Source organism: Neolamprologus brichardi, chromosome 19, assembly GCF_056152115.1.
Source record: "Neolamprologus brichardi isolate AB-2024 chromosome 19, ASM5615211v1, whole genome shotgun sequence".
NCBI classification, from domain to species: domain Eukaryota; kingdom Metazoa; phylum Chordata; class Actinopteri; order Cichliformes; family Cichlidae; genus Neolamprologus; species Neolamprologus brichardi.
In genome coordinates this window covers 9039433-9063958 of record NC_142122.1, presented here as the reverse complement: position 1 = coordinate 9063958, position 24526 = coordinate 9039433, and the positions used below count along the sequence as shown (strand labels likewise).

The 24526-nt window shown below is 43.4% G+C and overlaps 2 protein-coding genes across 4 annotated transcripts; one reads left to right on the top strand and one right to left on the bottom strand.

Annotated features, from left to right (window-relative positions):
* The first annotated feature begins 134 nt into the window (after positions 1-134).
* On the top strand, positions 135-8988 carry exd2 (exonuclease 3'-5' domain containing 2). 2 transcript variants are annotated; one of them, XM_035911141.2, is made up of 10 exons: positions 135-220; positions 1531-1582; positions 1711-2145; positions 3585-3841; positions 3949-4075; positions 4207-4514; positions 4668-4774; positions 5554-5689; positions 5944-6312; positions 7241-8988. In XM_035911141.2, the coding sequence occupies exons 3-10, from the start codon at positions 1750-1752 to the stop codon at positions 7455-7457; spliced, it is 1917 nt and encodes a 638-aa protein (XP_035767034.2). In that variant the 5' UTR covers positions 135-220; positions 1531-1582; positions 1711-1749; the 3' UTR covers positions 7458-8988. The 2 variants fall into 2 exon arrangements, with proteins under 2 accessions (XP_035767034.2, XP_006798678.2); XM_006798615.2 differs by having other exon boundaries at positions 1711-2130; positions 7241-8986.
* On the bottom strand, positions 8607-24390 carry si:ch211-168d23.3 (BRD4-interacting chromatin-remodeling complex-associated protein). Of its 2 annotated transcripts, none has more exons than XM_006798613.2 (14): positions 24300-24390; positions 23139-23324; positions 21118-21163; positions 20921-20963; positions 20641-20706; positions 18899-20440; positions 18303-18536; positions 16456-17128; positions 16153-16295; positions 15696-15757; positions 13885-14033; positions 13646-13740; positions 13385-13487; positions 8607-12730 (listed from the first exon to the last, which is right to left on the bottom strand). In XM_006798613.2, exons 3-14 carry the CDS (start codon positions 21156-21158, stop codon positions 12036-12038), a joined length of 3846 nt encoding a protein of 1281 aa, XP_006798676.2. In that variant the 5' UTR covers positions 21159-21163; positions 23139-23324; positions 24300-24390; the 3' UTR covers positions 8607-12035. The 2 variants fall into 2 exon arrangements, with proteins under 2 accessions (XP_006798676.2, XP_006798677.2); XM_006798614.2 differs by lacking the exon at positions 24300-24390 and adding an exon at positions 23759-23807.
* Positions 24391-24526: the final 136 nt, after the last annotated feature.

Here is a 24526-nt window from a genome sequence, read left to right as displayed (position 1 = left end):
TGAAAGCTGTTGGCAATCACCTTCCAAGTGCTCGCACCCAATCAGCACTGCCAGAGAGCTAAAATTCTATGGGCTCCAGTGGTCTCTTGTGTTATTGGTCCATCCCCCCAACAGGTGGCGCTGCAGCTTCATATAAATGCACTCTGGAAGAGATGGACGAGCGCAGCAAACAAGTGTACATGTGAGATAAAGAGGCGTTGTGTTGTTCGAAAGTGTAAAGGTAAGCTGCAGAATACGCGGGATGGCATGTACGTGTGCTACTTTGCGCTTAAAAATTAGCGTCCAGGTTGCATTTAAAGGACGTATTGGGGCTGAAGAGCTCAGAAGCTAACCGGTTAGCTCCAGCAGCTAACCAAGCTAACGTTGATTAAACTTTGCTTTGGCTAAACTGGAGGACACTAAACGGGATTAGAGGCAGAACGTAATTCGCGGTACGCCTTGCATTTAAAAGTGATAGACATTTGAAGAACTGAATTTATCGATGTTTATTTCTGCTAAAGCTACGTCGCAGAGGGAAGCTAGCAAAAGTTGTGTTAACAAACGGTATAGTAACAGCTGGCTACTCACCTGATCGAGAGGTGTTTGCTCTTTGTAACAACTAACAATAACTCTGTTTTTTGCTTTGCAGTGATCTTATAACTCTAGCCTATCCTTACAAACCAGTGTCAGCTAAGTTGACCGATGTTACGCTAAATTCGCCCTTGTTTTGTCCCCCAATTTCCCCAATAATCCTAATCCTGTTTTAGGACCCGAAAGGACATGTGTAAATATATAATGGCAGGATTACCATCAAGAGCTGCAGCTACTAACTATACATGAGTCACGCTTCATTTCTTTTTATTTTGTAGGAAAATGGGAGCAAATGTTTACTGTAACACGTATTGCTTGGAAGACAGTATCTGGTCTGAGCACCTTTATTCTTAAGTAAATTCGGAACTGTCTTAGTCAGGGTTTTTTTGTCATTTATTTAAATATTCTTCAGACAAAGTTTTGTTCTTGAAGGACATACAAAGCTCGTATTTGGATTTTGGCTGCGTGGTGTTCAAGTGTTCACTGCTTCAATAACGTTAAGGACAAAACGTGACTACTAGTTTTCCGTTGTTTAGTTTTTTTTCTATCCACGTATGTTTTTATTGCATTGTCAGTGTGTTTCAGATGATTGTCATACTGAAAAATGAAGCCGTTGCCAAAAAGATCCTTTTTAGATGGCATTGAATGGTAGATCAAAATCTTGTGAAAATGAGTAAAATGCAGCTAATGTCTAAATTAAAACTTTGTATTACCTTAAAGATTGGACAACAATGGCTCAAGAGTGCTTAAAATTTACTACAAAGTCTGGCTTCTAGGAATAAAAAAATAACCAAACATGATTAACTTGGCCAACGATTTTCTGGATTTTGCATGTTGATGGGCAGAGATTGATGGTGTGAGGATTATCTGTCTGCTGTAAGACAGTATAAAACCTAGACAAAGATCTGTTTATGAAGGGTATTTATAAAATAACCTGTCTTTGCTGGTTTTGTTCCAAAGATGCGCATTGTCTGTCTAAATTGCAACAGCTGGGTTCACTGATGCAGGAAAGGTAGGTCATCTCTCCTTTGTTTTTGGTGTTGTTGTTTTTTGTTTTGTTTTCAATTTATTTTAACAGACAAGCTGAATGAAACTTGCAGATCGTCTCACTCACTGCTTCTACTGTGTTTTTGGCTCTAGGTTTGAACTTCAGACTGATTAGGATCATTACAAGTCACCATGTCTCATCGAGGACCTTTAACAGCTGTCGTAACGGCAGTACTAGGGGCAACCTTGGGAGGGCTGCTCATATGGCGGGTGTATCGAACAAAAAGGAAAAGGTTACCTTCCATCCAGAAGGTCGCAGATTCCTTGCACAATCTTGAGGAAAAGGCCACAGAGGTCACAGCTGTGGAGTGCATACAGCCGCCACATGATGTAAAGGATGAATTTCAGACTGTACAGTGCCAGACCACACTTCCTGCCCGGATCCCGTCTTCTGATCACCTGCTGGGAATCAAACCAGTGATTGTGACCTCTGAAGAAGAGTGGCAGCAGTTGTGGCCAATAATGCAAAAAGAACTGTCAGTCTTCCCTGTGCTGGGATTTGACTGCGAATGGGTAAAGACCTCCGCCGTAAGAAATACCTTTTGCATGTTTTTCCATTTTTTTTTTTTTTTTTTTAAAAAAGGAGAAAAATCCACCTAAATGTAGAAGAATAATTGGCCATGGGGTTCAGGGTTCAGGTTGTGAGGAATTCCGACTTTTTCCCTAAAAGCTGACAACAACATAAGATAACTCTTTATTGTCATTGCACAGTCATACACAGTACAGTAAAATTGGAAAACTGTCCTACGTCAGCACTACATATAATACGACACATCGCAACACAAACACAACACAGTGTATTAACTTAGTAATAAAAAAGAAGAATAAGTGTATTTGTATTGCACACTGTTATTATTGCCCATTAATTGTTATTGCACCTTGTTAGAAATATAATAATATATATGTTACTGTTTTTACCGTTGCCCGCCCCCCCCCCCAAAAAAAAAAAAAAAGTCCAGGTAGGTAGCCAGTCAGGTCAGCTATTTGCATTGATTAGGGCTATTGCCCTGTTGTAAAAGCTGTCCTTGAGTCTATTTGTTCGGGTCCTCAGCAGCCTGAACCTCCTGCCAGACGGCAGCAGCTTAAACACCCGGTGTCCTGGGTGTGTACAGTCCCGGAGGATGCTGCGCGCCCTCTTGAGACAGCGAGTACTGTACAGGTCTTTCAGGGAGGGAAGAGGATGTCCAATGATTTTGATTTTTTTTTTTTGGGGGGGGGGCATATTGATGACCCTCTGGAGTGCCTTTCTGTGTGCTGTGGTGCAGCTGGAGAACCACACACCGATGCAATATGTCAGCACACTTTCAATGGAGCAGCGGTAGAAGACAGTCAGCAGCTCCTTCTTCAGGTCCATTTTTCTGAGGATTCTCAGAAAGTGGAGACGCTGTTGGGCCTTCTTTAAAACTGCAGAGATGTTAGAGCTCCATTGGATGATTGTGTCTATGTGCACAAGCCTTTTTGGATGTTGCTGTAGGCTTTATCCAGTGTGGGGGGGGGGGGGGGGTTTCTCCCCTCGTTGCACATTTAATATGCTGTTCAAATCTGGGGAATACTGACCTTAAATCAGCATGGTTGAAGTCCCCAGCTATAATGTGCACTGCGTTTGGATGGGAATTCTGCTGATTGCTCCTCCATGGCAGAGTTAGCATTAGCATCGGGTGGTACATACACGGCCGTTACCATGACAACCGTAAACTCCCGAGGTATGTAGACGGGTCTGCACTTCAGTCAAATATTCCAAATCCGGGGGACAATGGTTGTCTACAGTTCAGTGCACCAGGTGTCATTGGTGTAGATGCATAAACCCCCTCCTTTTGTTCTTGCCAACAACCAAACACCTTGAGCTTTACAAAACATTGACATTCACAATTGTGGTGGATTTCTTCCCTTTTAAGCATCATCCATTATCATCACCTCACACAACTGTCTCTGTGTTTTCTGACCCAGCTGCTGTTGTTTGGATACAGGTGTCTGCTAAAGGCAAAGCCGCTGTGGTCTCCTTGCTACAGATGGCCTCTTACTCGGGTCTGTGCATCCTGGTGAGGCTGTTGTCGTTTCGCAGCAGTCAGCAGCCTTTCCCGCACACCTTAATGGAAGTTCTCAGAAACCCACACATTCTTAAAGTGGGAGTTGGTTGCTACGAAGATGGCAAGCGGCTGACACGGGACTACGGCTTGTCGCTGACGTGTACGGTTGACCTGCGTCACCTTGCCTTGCGACAAAAGTAAAAATAATTCTGCTCTTGCTTATAATTTAAACTATTTGTGTCAATTGCAAATACACCCTTACTTTTTCCTTTTTTTTTTTTTTTTTTTTCTTTCTCTCTTTTAGGCAAACTTCAGTAAGTAACGGCCTCAGTTTGAAGTCACTGGCAGCAGATGTGTTGAAAATCTCTCTAGACAAATCTCCAGAGGTGCGTTGCAGTGATTGGGAAGCAGATCAGTTGACAAAGGAGCAGGTGGGGATCTTACTGTATTGCAAATACTATACTTGTACAGACAAGACGCTGGTTTCTTCTGCCATGCCAAACTAATCGAACAAAAACATGTATTGTCAAAATAATTCTCTTTACCCCTTTGCTCGCTCCAGATGACTTATGCTGCTAGAGATGCCCAGGTTTCCATTGCTCTCTTCCTCCATCTCCTTGGCTTTCAGTCTGAAGCCAGTCCCGCCTCTTCCAGTGGGAGCTCTTACTCTGAGCTGGCCTCCCGCTGCCAGGGTCTGGTCGATGTGCCGTTCAAGGGCCAAGGAGATAGAGATGACAGGGCTGGTGATGGAGACAGGAAGAGGAGGGCCAGGTCGTTAGGCTATGAAAACCCAGAGTCTGGAGATCAGCAAGTCTCAGACCCTCGAAAGAATCACAAGAGGAAATCGCTGGGTGCCGGGTATTCTGCCAGGTGAGTGTTATTAATGACAAAGAAGCTCATTCTTAGATGAGGATGAGCAGTTGTTTGTTTTCCGCTCTTACTGTACAGTGAGTTTGGGGCATTGTTTGCACAGGAAAATATGAATGTAAACTGCTTTATACTGTCTCTCTCTGCCTGTTCCAGGAAATCTCCCCTCTATGATAACTGTTTCCTCCATGCACCAGATGGCCAACCCCTGTGTACCTGTGACAAGAAAAAAGCCAAATGGTACCTTGATAAAGGAATAGGAGGTATGCTGGATAAAACCCTCTTTATTGCCTTTCAGCTGTCCTAAGTACAACCTAAATGTTTTTCCCTTTCATGTTGAGTCTCACTCCTTGCAGCAGCTGCACAGATCTCTCTTTATTTTCTTGGCTCTCAGTGACTCTCTTTAAACAGCCAGACTTGACGTGCGTTGCTGCTCCTGCAACAGCTCCTTAGAATATCCTGTGTTTTACTTTCCTGTCTTTCTAATTTCATTTTTAAATTATTGTTGCTTTACATTTAGTTGGTTATTTATTGGTTCTGATGCTTATTCTAAGTATCAATGTTTGCAATTAGATGCTTAAATATTAATCAGGTTGCTGCAGACCACATCGTAGGGTTTCTGAGGTTTAGATTTACTCAGTAAGTTGTCGTGTTATACCTGGTGCACAGTGTCACGCTTGTCGGCAGCATTTCAAATAGGATTTGACTATGAAAAACTCTTAAATGAATATGCAGTATTTGTAATTAGTTTTGTTTTTTGTATATACTAAAGGACTTACTATGAGAGTTGACTCTCTCAAAGAGAAGGTCAATGACGTGTCTACTGGAAGGCTCTGGAGTAGCACTAGTGGTCACCAGTATAAAGTGTATATATTTATGCATTTTAAAAAAGTGTATTAGTATTAATAGTGTGAACTATACAATGTGTTTTTTGTTTTGTTGCTTTTTCTTCTCAAACTCTGTAAATACTGTCATGCATTTGCATCCCTGTGAGGTTCAAAGAATAGCCTGAAAACCCGATGCTGTTCTGTTTGTGATGCAGTGCTCGAGAGTGAAGAGCCTTTTATTGTGAGGCTGCTGTTTGAGCCGTCGGGACGTCCTGACTCGCAGCAGGATTACTACCTGACTGCCAAGGAGAATCTCTGTGTGGTCTGTGGAAAAGCAGATTCTTACATCAGGTTTGACACACTTATTCGCTTTGCAGTTGATTTATATTGAAAGTTTACTTAGAACTTGTTCTGCTTGTCTGATCTCAAGCACAGAACCAATAAAACAAACAAATTTGCTTGACAAATGGCAGTTTTTTCTGAACTTCAGATGATCCTTTGCCTTGCTAAATGCACAGATTTGTGCTGTTTAAGTATAAATGTCTTATTTTGTGGTGCCACCAACTGCAGACGTGATTAACATGCATCTTTGTTTGATCCTTAAGAAAAAATATTGTGCCGCATGAGTACAGACGGCATTTTCCCACAGAGATGAAGGACCACAACTCCCATGACATCCTGCTGCTGTGCACCAGCTGCCACGCTGCCTCCAATGTACACGACAGCTTCCTGAAACAGCAGCTGGCTGAAGAGTTTTCTGCCCCTCAGGGCTGCGAGGAGGGAGTTCGGATCTTTGAGGACTCTGATCGACGGAAAGTACGCTCGGCGGCTCGGGCTCTGCTCACTGCCGGGGAAGGACTCCCCGAACAACGGCGAGAGGAGCTGCAGGCTTTAATCAAGAGTTTCCTGAATTTGAATGACGAAGAGGAGGTGACAGAGGAAGCGCTGCAGCAAGCGGCCAATTTGGAGACTAAGTGAGTTTAAACTGATACGTGATCACACCTCAGTTATGGTTGTGTCTTAATGATACCTTAAATTATTTTAATACTTTAGCGTGTAGGTTTTAAGTAAAGCTGAGCACTGCTGATGTAACAAAGCAGTGACTACAAAAAACCCATGAGCTACATCTCAGACTCTACAGGCCTGAGTTGGCATGTTGAATGTTAAAGCTGTGACAGGACAATTAAAAAAGAACAAGTATGGCTTGTTTGGAAGGACAGTCAGGAGCAAGTCTCTTCTCGCTAACAAAAACGTGGCCGCATGGTTTGGGTTTGCAAAGTTGCATCTGAAAAAACTACAAGACAAAGTGTGTGCTTTGAATAGATGAGACTAAAGTGGGAGATGTTTGTCCATAATCGATGGACAATATTGACACAAATACCTTGTACAAACTATGAAGCGCAGTGGTGGAGGGGTGATGATTTGGGCTTGTTTTACAGACCCAACACCTGAGGATTTTACAGTCGCTGAGTCAACCATGAACTTCTCTGTATACTAAATAACGTCAGATGTGAGGCCATCTGTCCAATAACTAAAACTAGGCTGAAACGGTGTCATGCAACAGGACAACAAGTCCAGAGATTTAAGTGGTCAAATGACAGAAAAATGCACAGATGTAAGACGAATAAGGAATTTATTTATACTTTTTGTGAACCACTTGTGCAAAGATGTGTACTTGCCAATCACAGGCACAGTGAAACACAAGTGTACAGTCACATTTAACTTTACTTAGTTCCCAGTTTAAATATGCTAAGAAGCATTCATAATTTAACAGCCCACTCAGTGAACCAAATTATTGGTTGAGTCCTAATCATCACTGTACGTTTAAACAGCTGCATGTAGTGTATCATGATCGTTTTTGCTAGTCTGCGCTCACTCTGACCGCTCCTCTCTCCTCTGAAGGATTTTAAACGAGGCGTACGTGCCTCACGGTCTGAAGCTGGTGCAAGCACACGCTGAGCAAGGCCTGCGGGGACTGATGGTCCTGGAGCGTCGCTGGAGGCAGCATTTCCTCACCACCATGCAGCCTCGCCACCTCCCTCCTCTGTGGTCCATCGATCACAATCACAGCAAGTTACTTCGCAAATACGGAGAGGACCTGCCCATTAAACTCAACTGACTTTCCATCTCCAAAAAGGGCACGACTAGCCTCGCACCTGGATAGGAAACCTGGATTTTACTCTTTTACTTTGAAACTCAACAGCCACTCCATCAGTTTCTCCAACCTGCTTTTGCTTTTTTTAGTGAGCGCGTGAACGCACTAATTGAGCAGCAGGGATGGAAATGTTATAGTATGTGGCTGCTGTCAGGACCCCACTGGGCAAAGAACATTGATGCCAAATGCTAGTAAGAGTAACTGACCCTACCTGTGGAGAGAAATCTAGGTAAAACACTAACCTTACAATGTCGTGGACTCGTTGTTCGCATGTGGACTTTTTTTATTTAAAAAAAAAAACCCCAAAAAAACCAAACAATCATAAAGCTTGAACAGATTTTTAGAAAAGGCTGCTGCCTGCTACTTTATTCCCCCCCCTACAATTATTGACCTCCAGCTCCACCCCCTGTGGGTCAGCAGCTTATTATGAATGATTTGCTTTGCAGAGAGATGGTTGTTTTTATGGGACCTTAAATTATTTGGCTCTCCGTCCAGCTTAAGTTTTCATTCTGTTGTCTGGTTTAGGTCAATAGATGATAACTGATTTTTCCTGGGAATTCCATGAAGATAAAATCCATCTTTGCTCTATTTCCTTTTTTCAAAGATGAGTTAGTCAAGGTGTTTCTGGGCCTGAATGTATTGCGTCTGTGGTTTTGTACACTTGTCGCAGCAGGGGAGACAAAATGTAAGTACAGTTGGCGTTTTTCACTTGGTCATTTATTTAAACTCCTGCTTATGTCGTGGTGCCGATTCTCCGGACGGCTGGGACCTCTCCATGGCACGTATGAACGTGCCTCTTAACCCCTAAACCTAACCGGAGACTGTGTCGGGACATGAGCTCGTTTCAGTTTAACAGCGACGTCGTTTCACAGAATCCAAACTGCACAGTAAAGAAAAGCTGCCAACTTGGACGTGATGAAGATAAATTACAAGATTTAACCCTCTGCAAAGCTTTAGAGTATAAGAAATTTACCTTATGGAAGCAGCTGCATTATATTTATTCATGTTTTCCTGTGAATGATACAGTAAATAAGTGATGTTTATTAATCTTATGAGTTATTGAACACACCTATACCCTCCATCCACTCCCCACCCCCCGAAACAAGACACAGCCACATTCATTTGTTTATTTCTTACAAAATCACAGTTTAATAAATAGTCTGTAAAAATGAGTACAAAAGTGGTTTTCTTAACATTTCATATATGAATCACTCGTGACTTTCAGGTCAAAGGAGTCTTTAAGTGGATTTTCTTTTTCTACAATCTAGTTTTGCTGAATTAAGGCCTCTTGATTTTGGCATCAGAAACAATCTGTCAGTCAAATGTTTTGTATCTGAAGTTGAATTAGTTATGAGCTCCCCTGGTTTCACAGTTCAGTCAGGAAAATTAAATAAAACACATTTACAAATAAATAAATAAAATGGCTCAACATGCAGAATCCCTTTATCCTAAGACGCTGACAAACTAAGCATATTTCTAACGGTCAGTGTTTGACACTGCAACAATAACAATGGCACATGATGCTGCTTCATCCAAGGGGTTTCCATCAAAGTTGACTTTTCATTTCTTGGGTGCCCTTGATTTATTAACATGGACTGACTTTGGGGAATTATTTCATTTTTTTTCTTGAAGTAAATTTTGGTGGAATTACCCTTTGAAGAAGTCTAGCGGTGATAAAGAGTGCAATCCTGTGTTATGAAAAACACTCTGACATCTTTACTGCATTACAGTGAAAACCTCTGAGGGTGGAAACACACCTGAAGATTCAGTTTAAGTTATTAGAAAGCCTTTGCTTTTAATTGGGGGTATTCTATTTAATGAATTTTGGGAACTACTTTGAAAGGTGACTGCTAACTTGGCTTTAGCAGCGCTGGTAGGCATTTACCTTTGGACATAACCAGGCTAGCTGTTTCTGCTAGGCCTCATGCTAAGTTAGCATACATAGACTGTATATAAAAGAAGGCTGTAGTTTCAGGCTCACTGCAGAAGCACCTTAAACCTGCATTTTCTTTTTCTTTTCAGTGGCCTGCAGGGGGCGACTCTTGTGCTTGTGAAAAAGGTCTGCTTGTACAGAAGTCAATTGGAAAAGTGTAGAAGCTTCTTTCTGCCACTGAAAATTTGAGGTTATCCTAACTTCAATGTCAAAAGAAATTTTTGAGGCAATAATCTGAAATTTTGACTAAGGAAAACCTTTTTATTTATTTTTTTTTATTTATTTATTTTTTTTTTTACTTAGAAAATGGTCCTCAGCTTCCTTGATTTCTGCTTCCAGTAAACACTTTCCTGATGAATTTATGGTCTTAACTTTAGGTAATCATCCCAATTAGCAATCATAGGGTGCCAAATCAGTCCCTGTCTTATATTTCACAGTGAGATCTCTCCCATGTTGTGGTACCTGGGTTAAAAATAACAAAACAAAAACACTCAGCTAGAGGCTTAAGAAAATAAGGCTTCACAAACAGTGCATCGTGTCAAATTGCCCATGTCCGTCCTTTATATACGGTCTATGTTGGCAAGCATATACATGGTTTCACTTCTAACCTTTTTGCAGGAAACTTTAAAAGTTTAGAGTCCTTAGTGAATCCTCTTGTGTGTGTCCACTTGTAATCCCGCAGAGTTTCAACACTAAATTACTGCATATTTAACTCCTTTTGTTCACTGCGACAAAAGACAATTTTTTTTTTTTTTTACAGATAAAAAAAAAAGAAAGAAAAGAAACCAAACAATACATTTCAAGAAATGAGTTTCAGATTTAGCCCCAAATCTCTGGATCTTTTTTTCTTTTTTTTCTTTGAAGGGACAAGTTATTTTCATTTTCAGAACACCAGATGTTATTCAAAAGTATTCAAAAACACTACATTAATCAGCTTTTTTCTCCAATTCAGGTACACTGAAATTAAAATAAGGCATTTTCTCGACAATTCCAATTTGCAAGTCAAACCTTGATCCCTTACGGGATTTGCAAAAGCAAAATTTTAAAACAAATTTTCATGTAATATCACAAAAAAAGGAGACTATTTGCCGCTTGTACGTTTCGACCTTCTAGGCAAAAATCCACAAGGAACATCTTGCACGCGTTTCACGAGGGAGAGAGTCGTACAGCTGTTACAAATGACCCCAAAATGACCAGAATTCACACCTTCACACAGACCAATAAGATTGTCACATTAACATAAGATGTCGCAAAAATCATATATTGCTCCACGACGGCTGCGGTAAAATAAAGCTCCAGCTTTAGGACAGCGGGCTAGAAACAAAGAGAACAAAGAGATGAGAAGCGGATGGTTCCTCTAGTTTTTGGTCAAAGGCTGTTTGACGATGCAGAGAGGCTCAATATCTGTACAGTTTGTCTGTTTTGGTGGGTTTTTTCCCCTAAAATGGACATTTTCATGGTCACGTTTGCAGTTAAGTACCCTCAAAGCCCTTAAAACATGTTAGAAACACAATTTCTAAACTACACGGGCTTTGATGATGGCATAAGCATCTTAGTCAATGATAAATAATCTTTGTTCTCATCCAATGACACCGATAAGCAAAACAGGCAAAGATCTGTCATCTCCTCGTCTTCACTGCACCACCACTGCTCCCAACAACCCCAACTTATTATTGCTTGCATGTTAATACATACAGTATGGGAAACCATTATCGTTTCTGAAAACGCACAGAAAACTAGAGATTTTTCACAGTTAAGACTCTAGCACAAGTGACAGCAAGGGTCCAAAAAATGAAAAATAACAAAGCATAACTGCCTAATATGTATTTTAACCCCCCTCGGGTTATTTCTGCTATAACAAGGACGCACTCCAGTTTGTGGGAAGAGACACAACACGGACGTTTGCTGGTGTATTCAGGATGTAGCACAAATTCTTTGGAGTTTCATTCATTAAGCCGAGATGATGGAGCCTGCGGGAATTGTATATATTTTTTTTGTTGTTTTTTTTTTTTGTACTGTCCCATAGCAGGATGCAATGTCTTCTCTCTCACTCTCACTCACAAACACACACGCACTTATCTGATCCACGCAAACCAATCCAAAGGAAAACACGCACGCACACCTTCGCTGCGCAAAACACAATTGGCACAGATTATCAAAATAAATACCCTGGAAGCTTGGCACTATGCAAAAGAAAACTTCACATTTTCGAAAGAAATCTTATAAAAAACTATTGAATAATCTCAGTCTACTCCACGTTTTCGTTTGCCTCACTATTACTTATATACTATATGCTGATGAAGGTTACACCAGTGTCGTAAACCTCTGAATGACTCAACTACCACTGAAACAATATAGCTCCTATTCAAATAGATTTTTTTCCACAAACGTACATCAAAATGAAGTATCTAACATCTATCGGACTATAGATAGTGCTGTTGTCTGGTATGCATCTGCTTATAGTGCCTCTTAACTTTTTTTCTCCTCGCTTTTTCTGTAAAATCTGAAACCCTTCTGGGAACAGGTAAGAAGTCTTGTACACCTTCCTTTGTTTTACTTCAACTGCGATGTTTTAGGATCTGTGTGGATGCCTGTCTATGCAGATTACCTCACAGGTGTCCCTCCAGGATGCTGGTGACAGCCTGGTCCAATGACGGGCCTGACGTGGCCCTTGTCGGGGCTGCAGAGGGGCCCTGCAGGCGCTGAAGCTCCAGTATGCTGTCGATGGCACTCTGTAGATGTTCACTGAGCATGTTGTCCTCTTGGAAAGGCGGAGGCGGCGGGCTGAACCGCTGCTCGGCCCGAGGGGACGCATCCACCCTGAAACATTTCAGTTTTGGAGCACTGACGTCTCTGGGAGGCAACTCAAAGCACACATCCTGCGGCTCTGGCATAGAAAGAGGATTTGGGACTTTTTTTACGGAAGCGGGTGCTGTCTGTGAGACTTGCTCAGCAGTGTTACTGAGCGGAGCTCCGTTGGTCATCTCCTCGTCATGCTGAGGACGCTTGGGTTCTCTGTTGGGTGCCTCAGAGTGGCGTTCGTTCACAGCCCCGCCACCGTTGGTCAGCTGCCCCGTGTGGTCCCTTTTGAGTCCTGGATCGTAGGCCGAGTTGTGGATCACCTTACGAGAGCCTGACTCCTGCTTGATGGTGAGTCTGAGAGCCCCCCGCGAGCTGGAGCGGTAGGTCTTCAGTCCCGGAGGCCTGTCAGACAGTCTGGTCCAGGCTGGGGGAGAAGAGGGGCTGCCAGAGGGGTGGGCATGAGGGGAAGACGCTGACGTAGCCAAAGTTGTCATAAAGGACTCTGGAAAAAGGAAAGTGGAGCTGATTGAACAATATTATCCAATTTGGCTGGTTTAATTCTACATAGACATGCTGTTAAAATGAAGAATTTTCAGGCATAAAAGTCTAAAGGATCAGATCATAGAGAATAAAAAAATTATCCAAACAAATTTCTCTAATTATGCACAAAGCTGTGCTTTTAGTTGCCTATGCCTTCACCCCCAAAACATAATGTTTTAATCCAGCTATAGAACTGCCAGATTAAAATGCAGCAGTGCGCCTGAAGAGAGCGCATGCAAACAGACATGAAACGAATAGTTTGATGTCTTAGTTTTCGTAACAGCTTTCAACAACCTCCTGCCCCTTTTCCAAATGTTTAATTAACATAACGGTGTTTTTCATCATCATGCTGAGTCTCTCTCAGCACACCCTGCTCCGCATTTACACCATTTAATTACTTCTTAACACCTGGGAGCTGCTCTGGAGCAAATTTGCAGGTTAAAAGCAGTGCTAATAAGTTTGTTTCACTAATTCGTTTTTTCCCTGCCGGTTCAGATTTACTTCAGCACTGGCATCTGCATTTTGGCAAACACACACCCACACATAGCAAACCTCTTTTTAATAATAGTAACAATAATAGGCGGCGGTACTTCTTTAATCCTGCTGTGACACTGACCCGGGTCTCTGCGGGCTCGCCGTCTGTCCTCCGCTAGAGCGTATCGCTCGGCCTGGAGAAAGAGACGCTCCAGCATTACCATCTCTGCTGAGGGACTCTCCTGCTGTGGAGACAAGTTCAAATCCCCTTAAACACAGATCCAAACAGTACTGAGAAGACGATTATAGAGAATCAACATCTGAAACTAAGCAAACTGAGTCACTCAACATCCAGACATTGTTTTGGTTTTGAAGCAATACCGCCCCAGAGGAGGTGTCTCACCTGGGCTTCTCTAACTAATAGCTGCCTGTATTTGTTGACCATGTCCTTGGTGCGTTTCAGCAGGAAACCGGACACAGTGTCGAACTCCTGGTCCACTGTGAAGAGGAACATCATTAATAACTCATATGATAAAATAATTACATCCTATTGAGTTATAAAGTAGTTTGGCCCTTCTTCTTCCAGATACATTTATGTGCAGGATATGGTTAGGTCAGTAATCAGTCAGCGATCAAGCTAACCTAAATTGAAGTCATCCTGAGTGGGCAGGTGACCAGCGCAGGTGTGGTATGGCAGCAGGTGTTTAACAGCGTCCTTCAGTGTGGAGAAGGCTGGGCCAGTGAGCGGAGCCTGCACTGCTCCATGGTCCAAACAAAGCTGCTGCTGGAACCTGAAGGGTTTAATAAAAACTCTGCGTTAACTTAAACCTACAGTAGTTTATTGCAGCACAAAAGAACTAGGACAAGACACAAAACACAGGTGGAACCATCTAATAGCGTGGGTTTTTTTTAAAAATTTGTTACATTTATCAGCTTCAAGAGCCATGAAAACTACCAGTTTACAGGAAACTTCATGTTTTATGTTTCATGTTGTGTCGTTTTGAGGCTCAGCTGCAGGAGGAAAGGTGGGGCAGAGCGATTCAGGGAGCAGTGCCAAGTGAGGTGACTGGCACACCTGTTGCACATTTTGCCAATTAACCTCTACCTTTTTATACAGTAGGTGCAGAGCTGACAAGACACACACATATATATGCACTGCAGACATAGGGAGCTGCTACCAGGCTGTGAACTCTTCAGGGGAGAAACTTTGGGTTATTATGTAGAATCTGAACCCGCTTCACCCACTGGGCAAGCTTTCTGAACCGTGCAGCATTGAGTTTATGCCGTGTGTGTGCAGTGATGCAAGTAAACTCTGATGTTTGCTGGTGTGTGTTGTCTATACTGAGGCGAACACACAGGTAGCACAGACAACTGGTAGAATAAAATGTAAACTGTCTCACTTTTAAGTAAAAGCTGCTTATCAAACCTATTTTTTCAAACCAGATGCTGATAGATGCACTCGGGGCGACATTAGGTACAGTATCTTACCCGGGGATACTACAACATGCAGACTAGTGGAGCTAGGGATTTAAACACGGACCTTGCAAATAGCAGACAACCCACTTTGGGCCCACAACCGCCCCCTCCAGTTTGAATGCAGCTTTTATCAATACACCATTTGGATTCCTCCATCAGCTGAGATACTGGTGTAGATAACTCGTAATTGTCATGTAATCTTATTAAACTCCTCACTTCATATTTAAAGTAGATCAATCAATAACTGAATATAAAGTGAACTTAAATCAAATTATACAATGTTTTAAAATGCGAGGCCTCGCACTTCAGTTGGTGTGAACCAACGTAAGATAGCATACTCATCCAATACTCCAAAACCTCGTCATCGTCAACAACAAGAGAAGCGACAGAAGTTTCTCTTTGTGTTAACTTCCCATCTTTCCTGTCAATAGCAGAAAATGCTTGTAGAATCACTATTTACTGCACTCTATTTTCACAATAAGAGTCCAACAAACAAGAAAAAAAAATGCTTCTAAGGAATTATGTACAATCATTATTCTAATGGAGAGGTGTCCAACTCCAGGCCTCGAGGGCCAGTGTCCTGCAGGTTTTAGATGTGTCCTTGATCCAACACAGCTGATTTAAATGGCTAAATTACTTCCTCAGTATGTCCTGAAGTTCTCCAGAGGCCTGGTAATGAACTAATCATTTGATTCAGGCGTGCTGACCCAGAGTGAGATCTAAAACCTGCAGGACACAGGCCCTCGAGGCCTGGAGTTGGACACCCCTGTTCTAATGATACATGGCCAAAAGTGCATACATCATAATACACACAACATTCATATGTCTGCAATAATTTCCCACTGCATTATATTTTCAACACTTTGCATTTCAGACAGTTTCCTGTTATTCACCAGGAAAAAAAATCTGAAAGACACTATAGCGTCTTACATGACGACTTTCAGCAGTACAGAAATGTTCTTTGTTTGTTGTCTTACCTGTGCCTGCGCATTGCTGGTGTGAGCCTCTCCTCTCTCTGCAGCTCCAGAGGACCTGCCAGCTGGCAGACGCACAACATTTGGGACGAGTTAAAAACGACAGACGCGGGTGCATTTTGAAGTCAGTCGCTACACATTTGCAGTATTAAACAAATAATTTCAAAGCTTGCCATCTTTTATTCTTTCATTTCAGTACAGAGGAGAAATTATGTATAGTAATTATGAGTAGATTACAGATTTTAATAGCACTAAACCTACTAAACACCATATTATCACAAGAAAGAACATTATGAAATGATGAAGGCGCTGGTCAGAATTTAAGTGTTTTAGAAACATAGCAAGAAATTAATACACTGACAAAATAATTATAATATTAACTGATAATAACAATTACATTTTTTTTTTAAATTAAATAATAAATCAGACTTCAAGTAATTGGATATTAGCTTTCGCTCACCTTGGTGTTCGTCTGCTGACTTGTCTGGATGGGGGCGCACTCCATGGGAGCAGGGGGCCCCTGGACCCCCTGGGCTGCAGGAGAGGGTGGATGGACATCGAGAGTAAATGCCTTACTCTCCACGGCCAAGGCAGCTGTTGGCTCTGATAGAGGAGAGAATTACAAGGATGACAGGTGGTGGCAGCAATAATGATAATGAATTAACTGGAAATGAAAGATAATAAAAGCGATAGCAATAGTGGGGGCAATAAAAAAAGAAGCTAATTAAGAATCATATTATTTATCAACTAGCAGATAACTCACTGTTTTGTGTGTGCTGTTGGACAGCAGAGTCGTCTCCTGCTTTGGAGAGAACTGCAGATGCAGCTGTGGGATTAGGCTGCTGCTGAGGCACCGAGACACTGACAGGCAGAGGGGATTGACTGCTGTGGATTGAAGTATGGATTGAAGGCTGAGGCTGCGAAACAGATAGTTGGGGTTGGGAAACTGAGACCTGGGTGTGGGGCCGTGAAACTGAGGCCTGAGCCTGGGGCAGAGGCTTGGAAACAGATGACTGGATCTGCACCTGGTTGTGGGCAAACAAGGCCTGCGATACCTGTAGCTGATGAGGGACTTCGTACTGAACCAGGGGTTCACTGTGTGGCTGGGAAGCTGTAGTCTGGGGGACTGAATTCTCAGGTCCTGGCAGAGCAATTTGAGGGCCGGTTGGAGGGGAAAAAGTTGCTGCTGCTGGTCTTCCAGTGTCCTGAATCTGAGAGGGGGAGCAGATCAGTGGCGTATCCTCAGGGTCCGAGTGAAGCGGAGAAACCTCAACACACTGGTCTGACATCACTGTGCAGGTGTCCTGACCGGAGACTGCATGGGTCTGAGGTTGGGACTCTCTGTCACTGGTGACTGGTGAGGTGAGCGACTCCATTGGCACCACCGGCAGCGCTCCAACCAACAATTCAGAAGTGATCGGGGGACTAAGTGCTTGCTGTGGTAGAAAGAATCATACAGAAACAGACAAATTAGATCGTTTTATATTATCTTCACCACTGCATCTTTATTGCCTCTATTGTTTTAAGGCAACTTGACATTACAGATCTATACCAGAAGCGCTGCACACATTTTATTTTAATTTGTTTAACTTCACTTTTGGCAAGATCGAAAGGGAAAGTTCACAAGATGGTAAAGAGACCTGCTGTGATGTCTGTTTAGGAGATGGTGGCACTGAGAAAACGCCAGGAGACTGAGCTGCAGGCCGAAGAGTTGAAGACTCCAAGTTCTCTAAGGTATGAATATTTACAGTTCTTTTCAGTTCTTCCTCTGCATCACCAGTGAACGTAACAAACAACAAGCATGCTATATTGCGAGTTCTTTTTGTAATTTGAATCCTATAGTGTTTATGGCCACAATTATGCTAGAAAAGAGGGGTGACTTAGGGGGTCTAGTCCCTCCTTAAAGCAGCAAACTCAAAAATCTAACATTTGACTTTGCACATCTTTAAAAAGGTCGTCTAACTTCCTGGGGGTGGCTGTAGCTCAGGATGTAGAGCAGGTCACCTACTGATCCGAAGGTTGGTGATTCGATCCCTGGCTCCTCCAGTCTGCATGCCAAGATACCCAAGTTGCTCACCGATGCATCCATCAGTGTGTGAATGTTGTTAGAAAAGCACTCAGTTTAGAGTCAGTGCTTAGGATAATGGGTGTGATTGGGTGAATGTGGCACATTGTATACAGCGCTTTGAGAGTAGAAAAGCGCTATATAAGAATCAATCCATTTACTTCTCTCTGTATCGCCTATCTAAGTTCTTCCAGTTTGCCTGAGCCTTAAACTTCAGGCAAATCCTTGTTTTTGGTGAGCCTGCTTCCACAGGAAACAGGCAAGTCTATCAAATAACAGCAGCTATTTGAAACATAATCACATACTTGCACCCAGGGCTTGTTATTATAACATCAATTGTTTCTATCAGTGAAATTTCTTTTTTAATACACCATCATTTTGTCCTTTTCTGTAAACTTTCTGTACTGTAAAGTTAGACCTTAAATTACATTCTACCGTTTAGCTGCCTGTTGCTTATATTTTTACATCCACTTCACTGATGAGAATCGGCACTTTCTTGCTGTCATGTAAATGTAAAATTCGCAGGGGGTTGCTCGAGCTCTGACCTGTTGCAGATGTTGCATAAAGGCCTGGTTCTGACTCATCGAGTGGGTCACCTCCTCTACCACTTGGGTCATATCTGATGGGGGCAACAAGAGTTTGGGCATCTCTGCAGGGTCGGGGGCCAGAGGTGCTTCGGGAGGTGGCTGTAGGACTGTAACCACAGGGGGAGAGGAGGACTGCAGCCCTGCAGAAGTGGTGGGCTGTACAGAGACGTGCTGGAGAGTGTGTCCATAGGGCTGCAGAAGGAGACGTTAGAGTCAGATAAAACTGGGTTGTGTAATTGAGCACAATGACCATCAAGTCTTTATATCAAAGTTATATTATTATTGTGTGGTAATTAAGTTCAGGAACAGATAAAAAATGTAAATGTAGCTGTGTAGACTTGGTGTGTTTATGGAGGGAATATTTTCTGAATCTCTGTGGGCAAAATGGGATTTTAGGCATTTTGAGGCATCTCGTGTGTTACTACAGTAAGAAATCAGACAGTTCAAAGTTCTTACTTTATGTTAAAGCAGCTACTCAGTTTTACTTTGTAAGTATCTACACCAAAAGCTCCTTAATGCACATCATGCGCCTCTACACTCCAGTTACAGCTCACCTGTTGTAGCTGGTGAAAAGTCTCCTCAGAGCTGGTCCTCTCTTCTTGAATAGTTCTCTCTGGCAGCAGGACCACCGAGGCCTGCTGGAGGTTTAGCTGTCCTTCTGTCACTCCTCTCGGAGGAGTTGGGCCCTGGGCAGCAAAAGGCATCCCCTGAACCATTGAGGGGCCATTAACGATTGAGATAGAAGTAAGATCTGGGGGAAGCACCCCTGAACTGTTGATCAAGGTAATGTGGTTTCCAAGAGCAGGACTGTGGACCAGGGTGGCACGTTGCCCCTGCCCTCCTGGAGCATAGGTTCCAGCCAGCTGTGCTGGCATCTGGAAGACAGTAGCAGGTGCTGACTGTAGCTGCAAAGGTCCTGAAAGCACAGTGGCCTGGCGGAGCGCTAGCTGCCCAGCTGCGGTGGTGAACACAGGGCTGAAATTCAGCTGTCTTTGGGGCACAGTTAAGATCTGAGAGCCGTCTACAAGCTGCCCAGTGGAGGGGGTCATGCTGTGAACCGATGAGCCTTGGTGACTGGGTGTCAGCAGCGGTCGTGCTGCACTGACAGGCTGGGAGATTGTAACAGGACACTGGCCCGGAAGAAGGAACTGGTTTTGGCCTTGGAATAGTCCCTGAGGCTGGAGCACAAAGGAGCCACCCTGATTGACCAGCTGCAGGCTGACTGGTTTGGGGAGCTGCTGGGTGGGCTGCGGTGGCGGAGCGACAGTCTTTTGGCCCGCTGCTTGAGACAATAGAATGTTTGGTGAGGCAGTCCCAGGGACGAATGTAAGACCAGGAGTGGGCTTCTGCCCAGAGGGCTTGGGGCTAATTTGAACCAGTCTGGGCTGAATGCTGATGGGCAACTTGGGCTGTATAGGAAGAGGTGCGCGCTGCAGGACGATGCTCGGTGCTGCTGCTGCTGCTGCTCTCAGGGTTGGAGTTATAAGAGGTCGACTGGCAACGCTCGGCACAGCCTTGTGGATGATCATACTTGAGCCCTGGGCAGGACTTAGAGAGAAGGAGGTCTCTGGAGAAGGAGCAGGAAATACATTTCCAGGTAGTAGCCCCATCAGCTGAGGAGGGGCGGCAGGCTTTAAAGAAGGACATCCAGGCCCGACAGCCAGCAGGGAGGGCTGGGGAGGCTCCACTGCTGCCTGGGTGTCTCTGGGCAATGCCGTGGTCACAGGCAAGGTCACAGATTTAGGAATGAATGGAGCGGTGGGTGGAGAAAGGAGAGGGGCCGGTGAGTACAGGGACAGGCTTTCCCCTGATTGTGCCAGACCTGCTTCCAGAGCCATGGTCTGCTCAGTGATCTCAGCCTCCTGTAGGCTCTGCTGGAGGATATCACATGCCACCTCCGCCTCCTCCTCTTCCTCCACTTCTCTCTTCTCTGCCTCACAAGCTGCCTCCACAGGTGGCTCACCCTGCACCACCTGTGGGTCTTCTCCACCCTCTGGAGATGACAGGAGGGCCTCTTCCAGGAAGGACAGATCCACACATCCAGGCGGAGGCGTGTCTGGGGAGTCCCTGCCATCTCCCAGCAGAGAGACAGGACTCTGGGGGAAGAAGCAGTGGGAGGTAAACAGAAAGGTGTAGACAACAGAGAGAAGAAGCTGAGTGAAAATAGGGGAGAACTGTGTGATTAGCACAAGTTAACAGGAAGCTTTTTCAAGCACAGAAGGGGAGAAAAACACAATTCTCCTGAGGGAAAACGCTGTTTGTTGTGACGCTACTGGCTGTGGATCCAGACACTCACCGGGGCATCTGTGAAGAGGGAGGGCTCCCCAGAGGAGGAGTTAATGAGCAGGTCTTCAGTCTGCAGCTGGTGGAATAAAATCAGCCAATTTTAAGTCGGGCTCACGCAAACGTGCTGAGAAATTCACGCAGTACTACATAACGAGTCCCTTTCACACTCTCTGCGCTCCTCCAGACATCTCTCAGTACCATGTGCCAAGAAATATTTCCAACTCAAACCCATCATTAGCACTATTGATTTATTTCCCCCATTTGAGTCCCTTTATTTAAGTATTTGTTACCTCATTGGTCCCATGAAGGAAGTCGTTCAGGGCTTGGGGGTCACTACAAAGGCAAAGAACAAAAAAATCAGTTAATAACCTAGTGAGTATTTATTCACGGCTTCATTTATTATAATCTATGTACTTTAAATATTTTTGAGACTGTTTTTTTCTTTTCTTTTTTTTACCTGCTGTACGATTACAGATCAGAAACTCACCACAAAACATCAAGTAGGCAAGTCCCATCTTCATCCTCCATGTCAACTGAAAGGAAGAGAAGGAAACAGTGAACATTTTGAAACTTGATGTAAGCTGCTTGGTTTTAAGGACAGCCCAGCCGGTTAAGTGGCTAAATCTGCTTTTGAACGAGAGATAGTTTGGGTGGACAACATTTGCTGAAAATGACTCAGTAGATGTGACTGGATACGGGGACAGTAAAACAGTAATTAGTTTATTTGTCCATCATCCACACTTATTTTAATCATCATTCTACTTTTTTTTAGCCTGGAAAAATTATAATTAACAAATTAATGACAAAATTAAAAACTGTAGAAATGAAATGAGGCCACACACTCTTACAATCTATAAAACATGCCAAAAAAACTTGGCTTTGTTACACATAGTTCAGACCATGGCAATTCCTGGTTTTGCGTCTTCCTGCAGAACCAGAGATTAGCTTATTCAACAATCTGCCTAATAGGTTTTACCCAGGACTTGAACATTGGCTTCTCCTCTGGTAAAAACATTTTCTTTTGTGAATTTAAGCTTCTGCTCTTTGTAAACTAAACTTCTAAGAACCTCTACTACAAACAATATTCCTGCTCTCAGTTTGCAAACCCAACCAAGTAAAGTTGCTTCATATTCCCACATGCATTATTTATATGAATTTAAAGATATTTTAAATCATTTTGTTAAACCTTGCTTTGGTATTGTTCTCCATACGGTGCAAAAGTCTCAAGCCACCCCTCATTTCTTCATATTTTAATAGGACAATTTGAATTATGTGCAGTGAATTATTGAAATGTGGAAATATGTCACTATTTAGTATAATCACCTTTATTTTTCAATACTGCCTCAATTCTCTGAGGCAAGCTTTCTCTAAGCAGTCTTCAGAAATAGTCCTCGGGGCTTCTTGCAGGACATTCAGAGCTGCTTCTTTGGATGTCGGTTCCCTTTTGTCCCATTCTCTGTCCCACACTGCTTCAGTATCTGGGCTCTAGGGAAGTCAGTCAGTTTTTTTCCTATCCAGATATGCTTCTGCTGCATTGTCAGTGTGTGTTTGTGTTTCCAGATAGTATTACATGGTGTATAAAAACCTGATGGTGCTTTTCTGCATTTAAAATTTTGACAAGATCTCCAACACCACTGGCTGAAAGGCAGCCCCAAACCATGGAGAGCCTCCACACTGTTTTAAAGATGTATCTCTGTCCTGATTTCCTCTGTACATACCAATTTTACTCCAATTCCTGTGTAATTTGGCATTATTCAGTATTACATCCCTGTTTCCCTTCCTCTGAGACCATTTCTGGGAAGGTTTCAGTGAACAATAGATGGATCAACTGAAGGGATGCATCTCTCAGGTCCTAAACCAGGTCTTTGCTAAAATTGTTCCTACTTTTAAGCAATTTCATGAACTGCTTGTGTGCTGTAGATTGTCTTTTAGGTCTGCCATTTCTTCCTTTTTCCTCCACTTGTTCAGTTTCCTCAGATTTTTTTAAGAACACTCTGCACAGCATGCTGAGGTTTGCCAGGTTTTCAGTTTTATGCCAGTCAAATTGTGTTATCCTAGATTTTATTTTTGATAGATTCAAATAAAGAATCAAATGACATGTGGTTTTTGTGACAGGCTACTATCCAAAGACCTTCATTAAGCCTGAAGAACTACTGCTCAACACCACTTAAAAAAGAATAATTTAATAACTCTTTATAAATTTAAACGGTGTTTTGTGTGTGTGTGTGTCTTTTTCAATATTGCAATGCAAGAGCTCACACAATAATCAGAAAATATAAAGTAATGTTCGTGGCTATTAGTCTTTAAATGGTTCAATTAACAAATATTTCTTTTTATAAATTTGAAGGAGTAAAAGTGTCACATGTTTCACAAGGAAACGTGAAAAAACTGAATCCAGAAATCTATCCTGATCTCAAAACGAGAATTATTGGGCCATTTTATAGTCCTGATGTAAAACATGAGCAATGGATGTATCTCACCCATATACCATATATAAGAGGAACCTACTTCATATGTGAGAGGCCCCATACAGAGCGGTCGAGCTGAGTTCTGGTGGTGGCCTCATGGGAAGTCGTGGTCGGGCATCAGTGTCTGGAGGCGGGTGGATGCCAGGCCGAGGCGGCGGGACGGAGACGAGACCTCCCTCTGCTGGGGCATCGCTGCGTCTCACGGTGCGGGTAGCCGGTGAAGATGCTGTACGCAAGGAGGGGGGGCACAAACAGACCACCACATGCTGTCAGGTCACTTGAGGTTATCAGCAGCCAAAACACATTCTCATCTGAACGCTGAGACATAAGATCAATATATGATTCATCAGTTTCTTCTCAGCTGTGGGCAGTGCTGGTGTGATTTTTGTAGCAGACACCTGGGAGACTGGACCAAATCTGCACTAACAATAGTGTAATACACACATATATATTTTACTATCGATTATGCCCGAGGCTGATGAGGAAAATGGAAGCTATTGTTGTGGCGCTCACAGACGTGAGAGGCAGATCTGAGCGCCTCAGCTGTAAATAGACGGCTCCCCCTGCGCCTTGGATGTGACTTGTCCTCTCCTCATGGCTGAAAAGGGAAGCAATGTGGAAAAGCTCGGCGCAGAGCAAGCCAATTATAACATTACTCACTGCCTTGCGCTCAATTTCCCGGGGAGGTCCCTCAAAAAGACAAGACAAGCCTCCCTCTCCGATTCCGCTGACATATTTTTGTTTACAACAAGAGACAACCGCATTAACACCCTCAAGGTACCGCATCGCCCAATGAAATCCAGGCAAACGACACTCATCTAAAGCTGCAGCGGCAAGTGCCATGCTATTCTCTTGGATTCTGTGATGCATTTATAGGTTACGTAAGGTGAATGTGTGTTCATGTGAAATTAATGTCCCAAACGATGCTGGATGCAGAGCCGCTGGTTTCCCCTTACGGTATATTTTTTTTAATTTATTTTTAGAAAAATATATATATATTTTTTTCTCTCTCCCCCCCACCCCCTGAGTGGGACCACGGCAGCTGACGCCTGCTGTAAATCATATCGCGGTAACAAAAGATGCCGTGTGTTAAAATATCATCTCCGCGCAGCCAGCCTCGAGCGATCCCCTTATGGTTGTGCCATTAGAGTTAATTCCGCAATTCAAAAAAAACAACCAAGAGAGGGAAAAAAAAACTCACCCCTTCTTTGTGGTTTATTGTCCTGTCAAGCGGGCCTCTGCGCCATCGATTCTCACTCAGTGGTCTTTTCAGATGCTAAAAGGAGGAGAGGGGGTGGCGGTGGATGGGGTAGGGTAGGGTGGGATGGAGGTGGGAAGGAGGAGGGGTGCGGATGGGGGGTACCGGGGTGGGTGTGAGAAACAGACTGGGAGAGCCGATCACAGCACAAAGGTGGAGAGGAGGAAAAT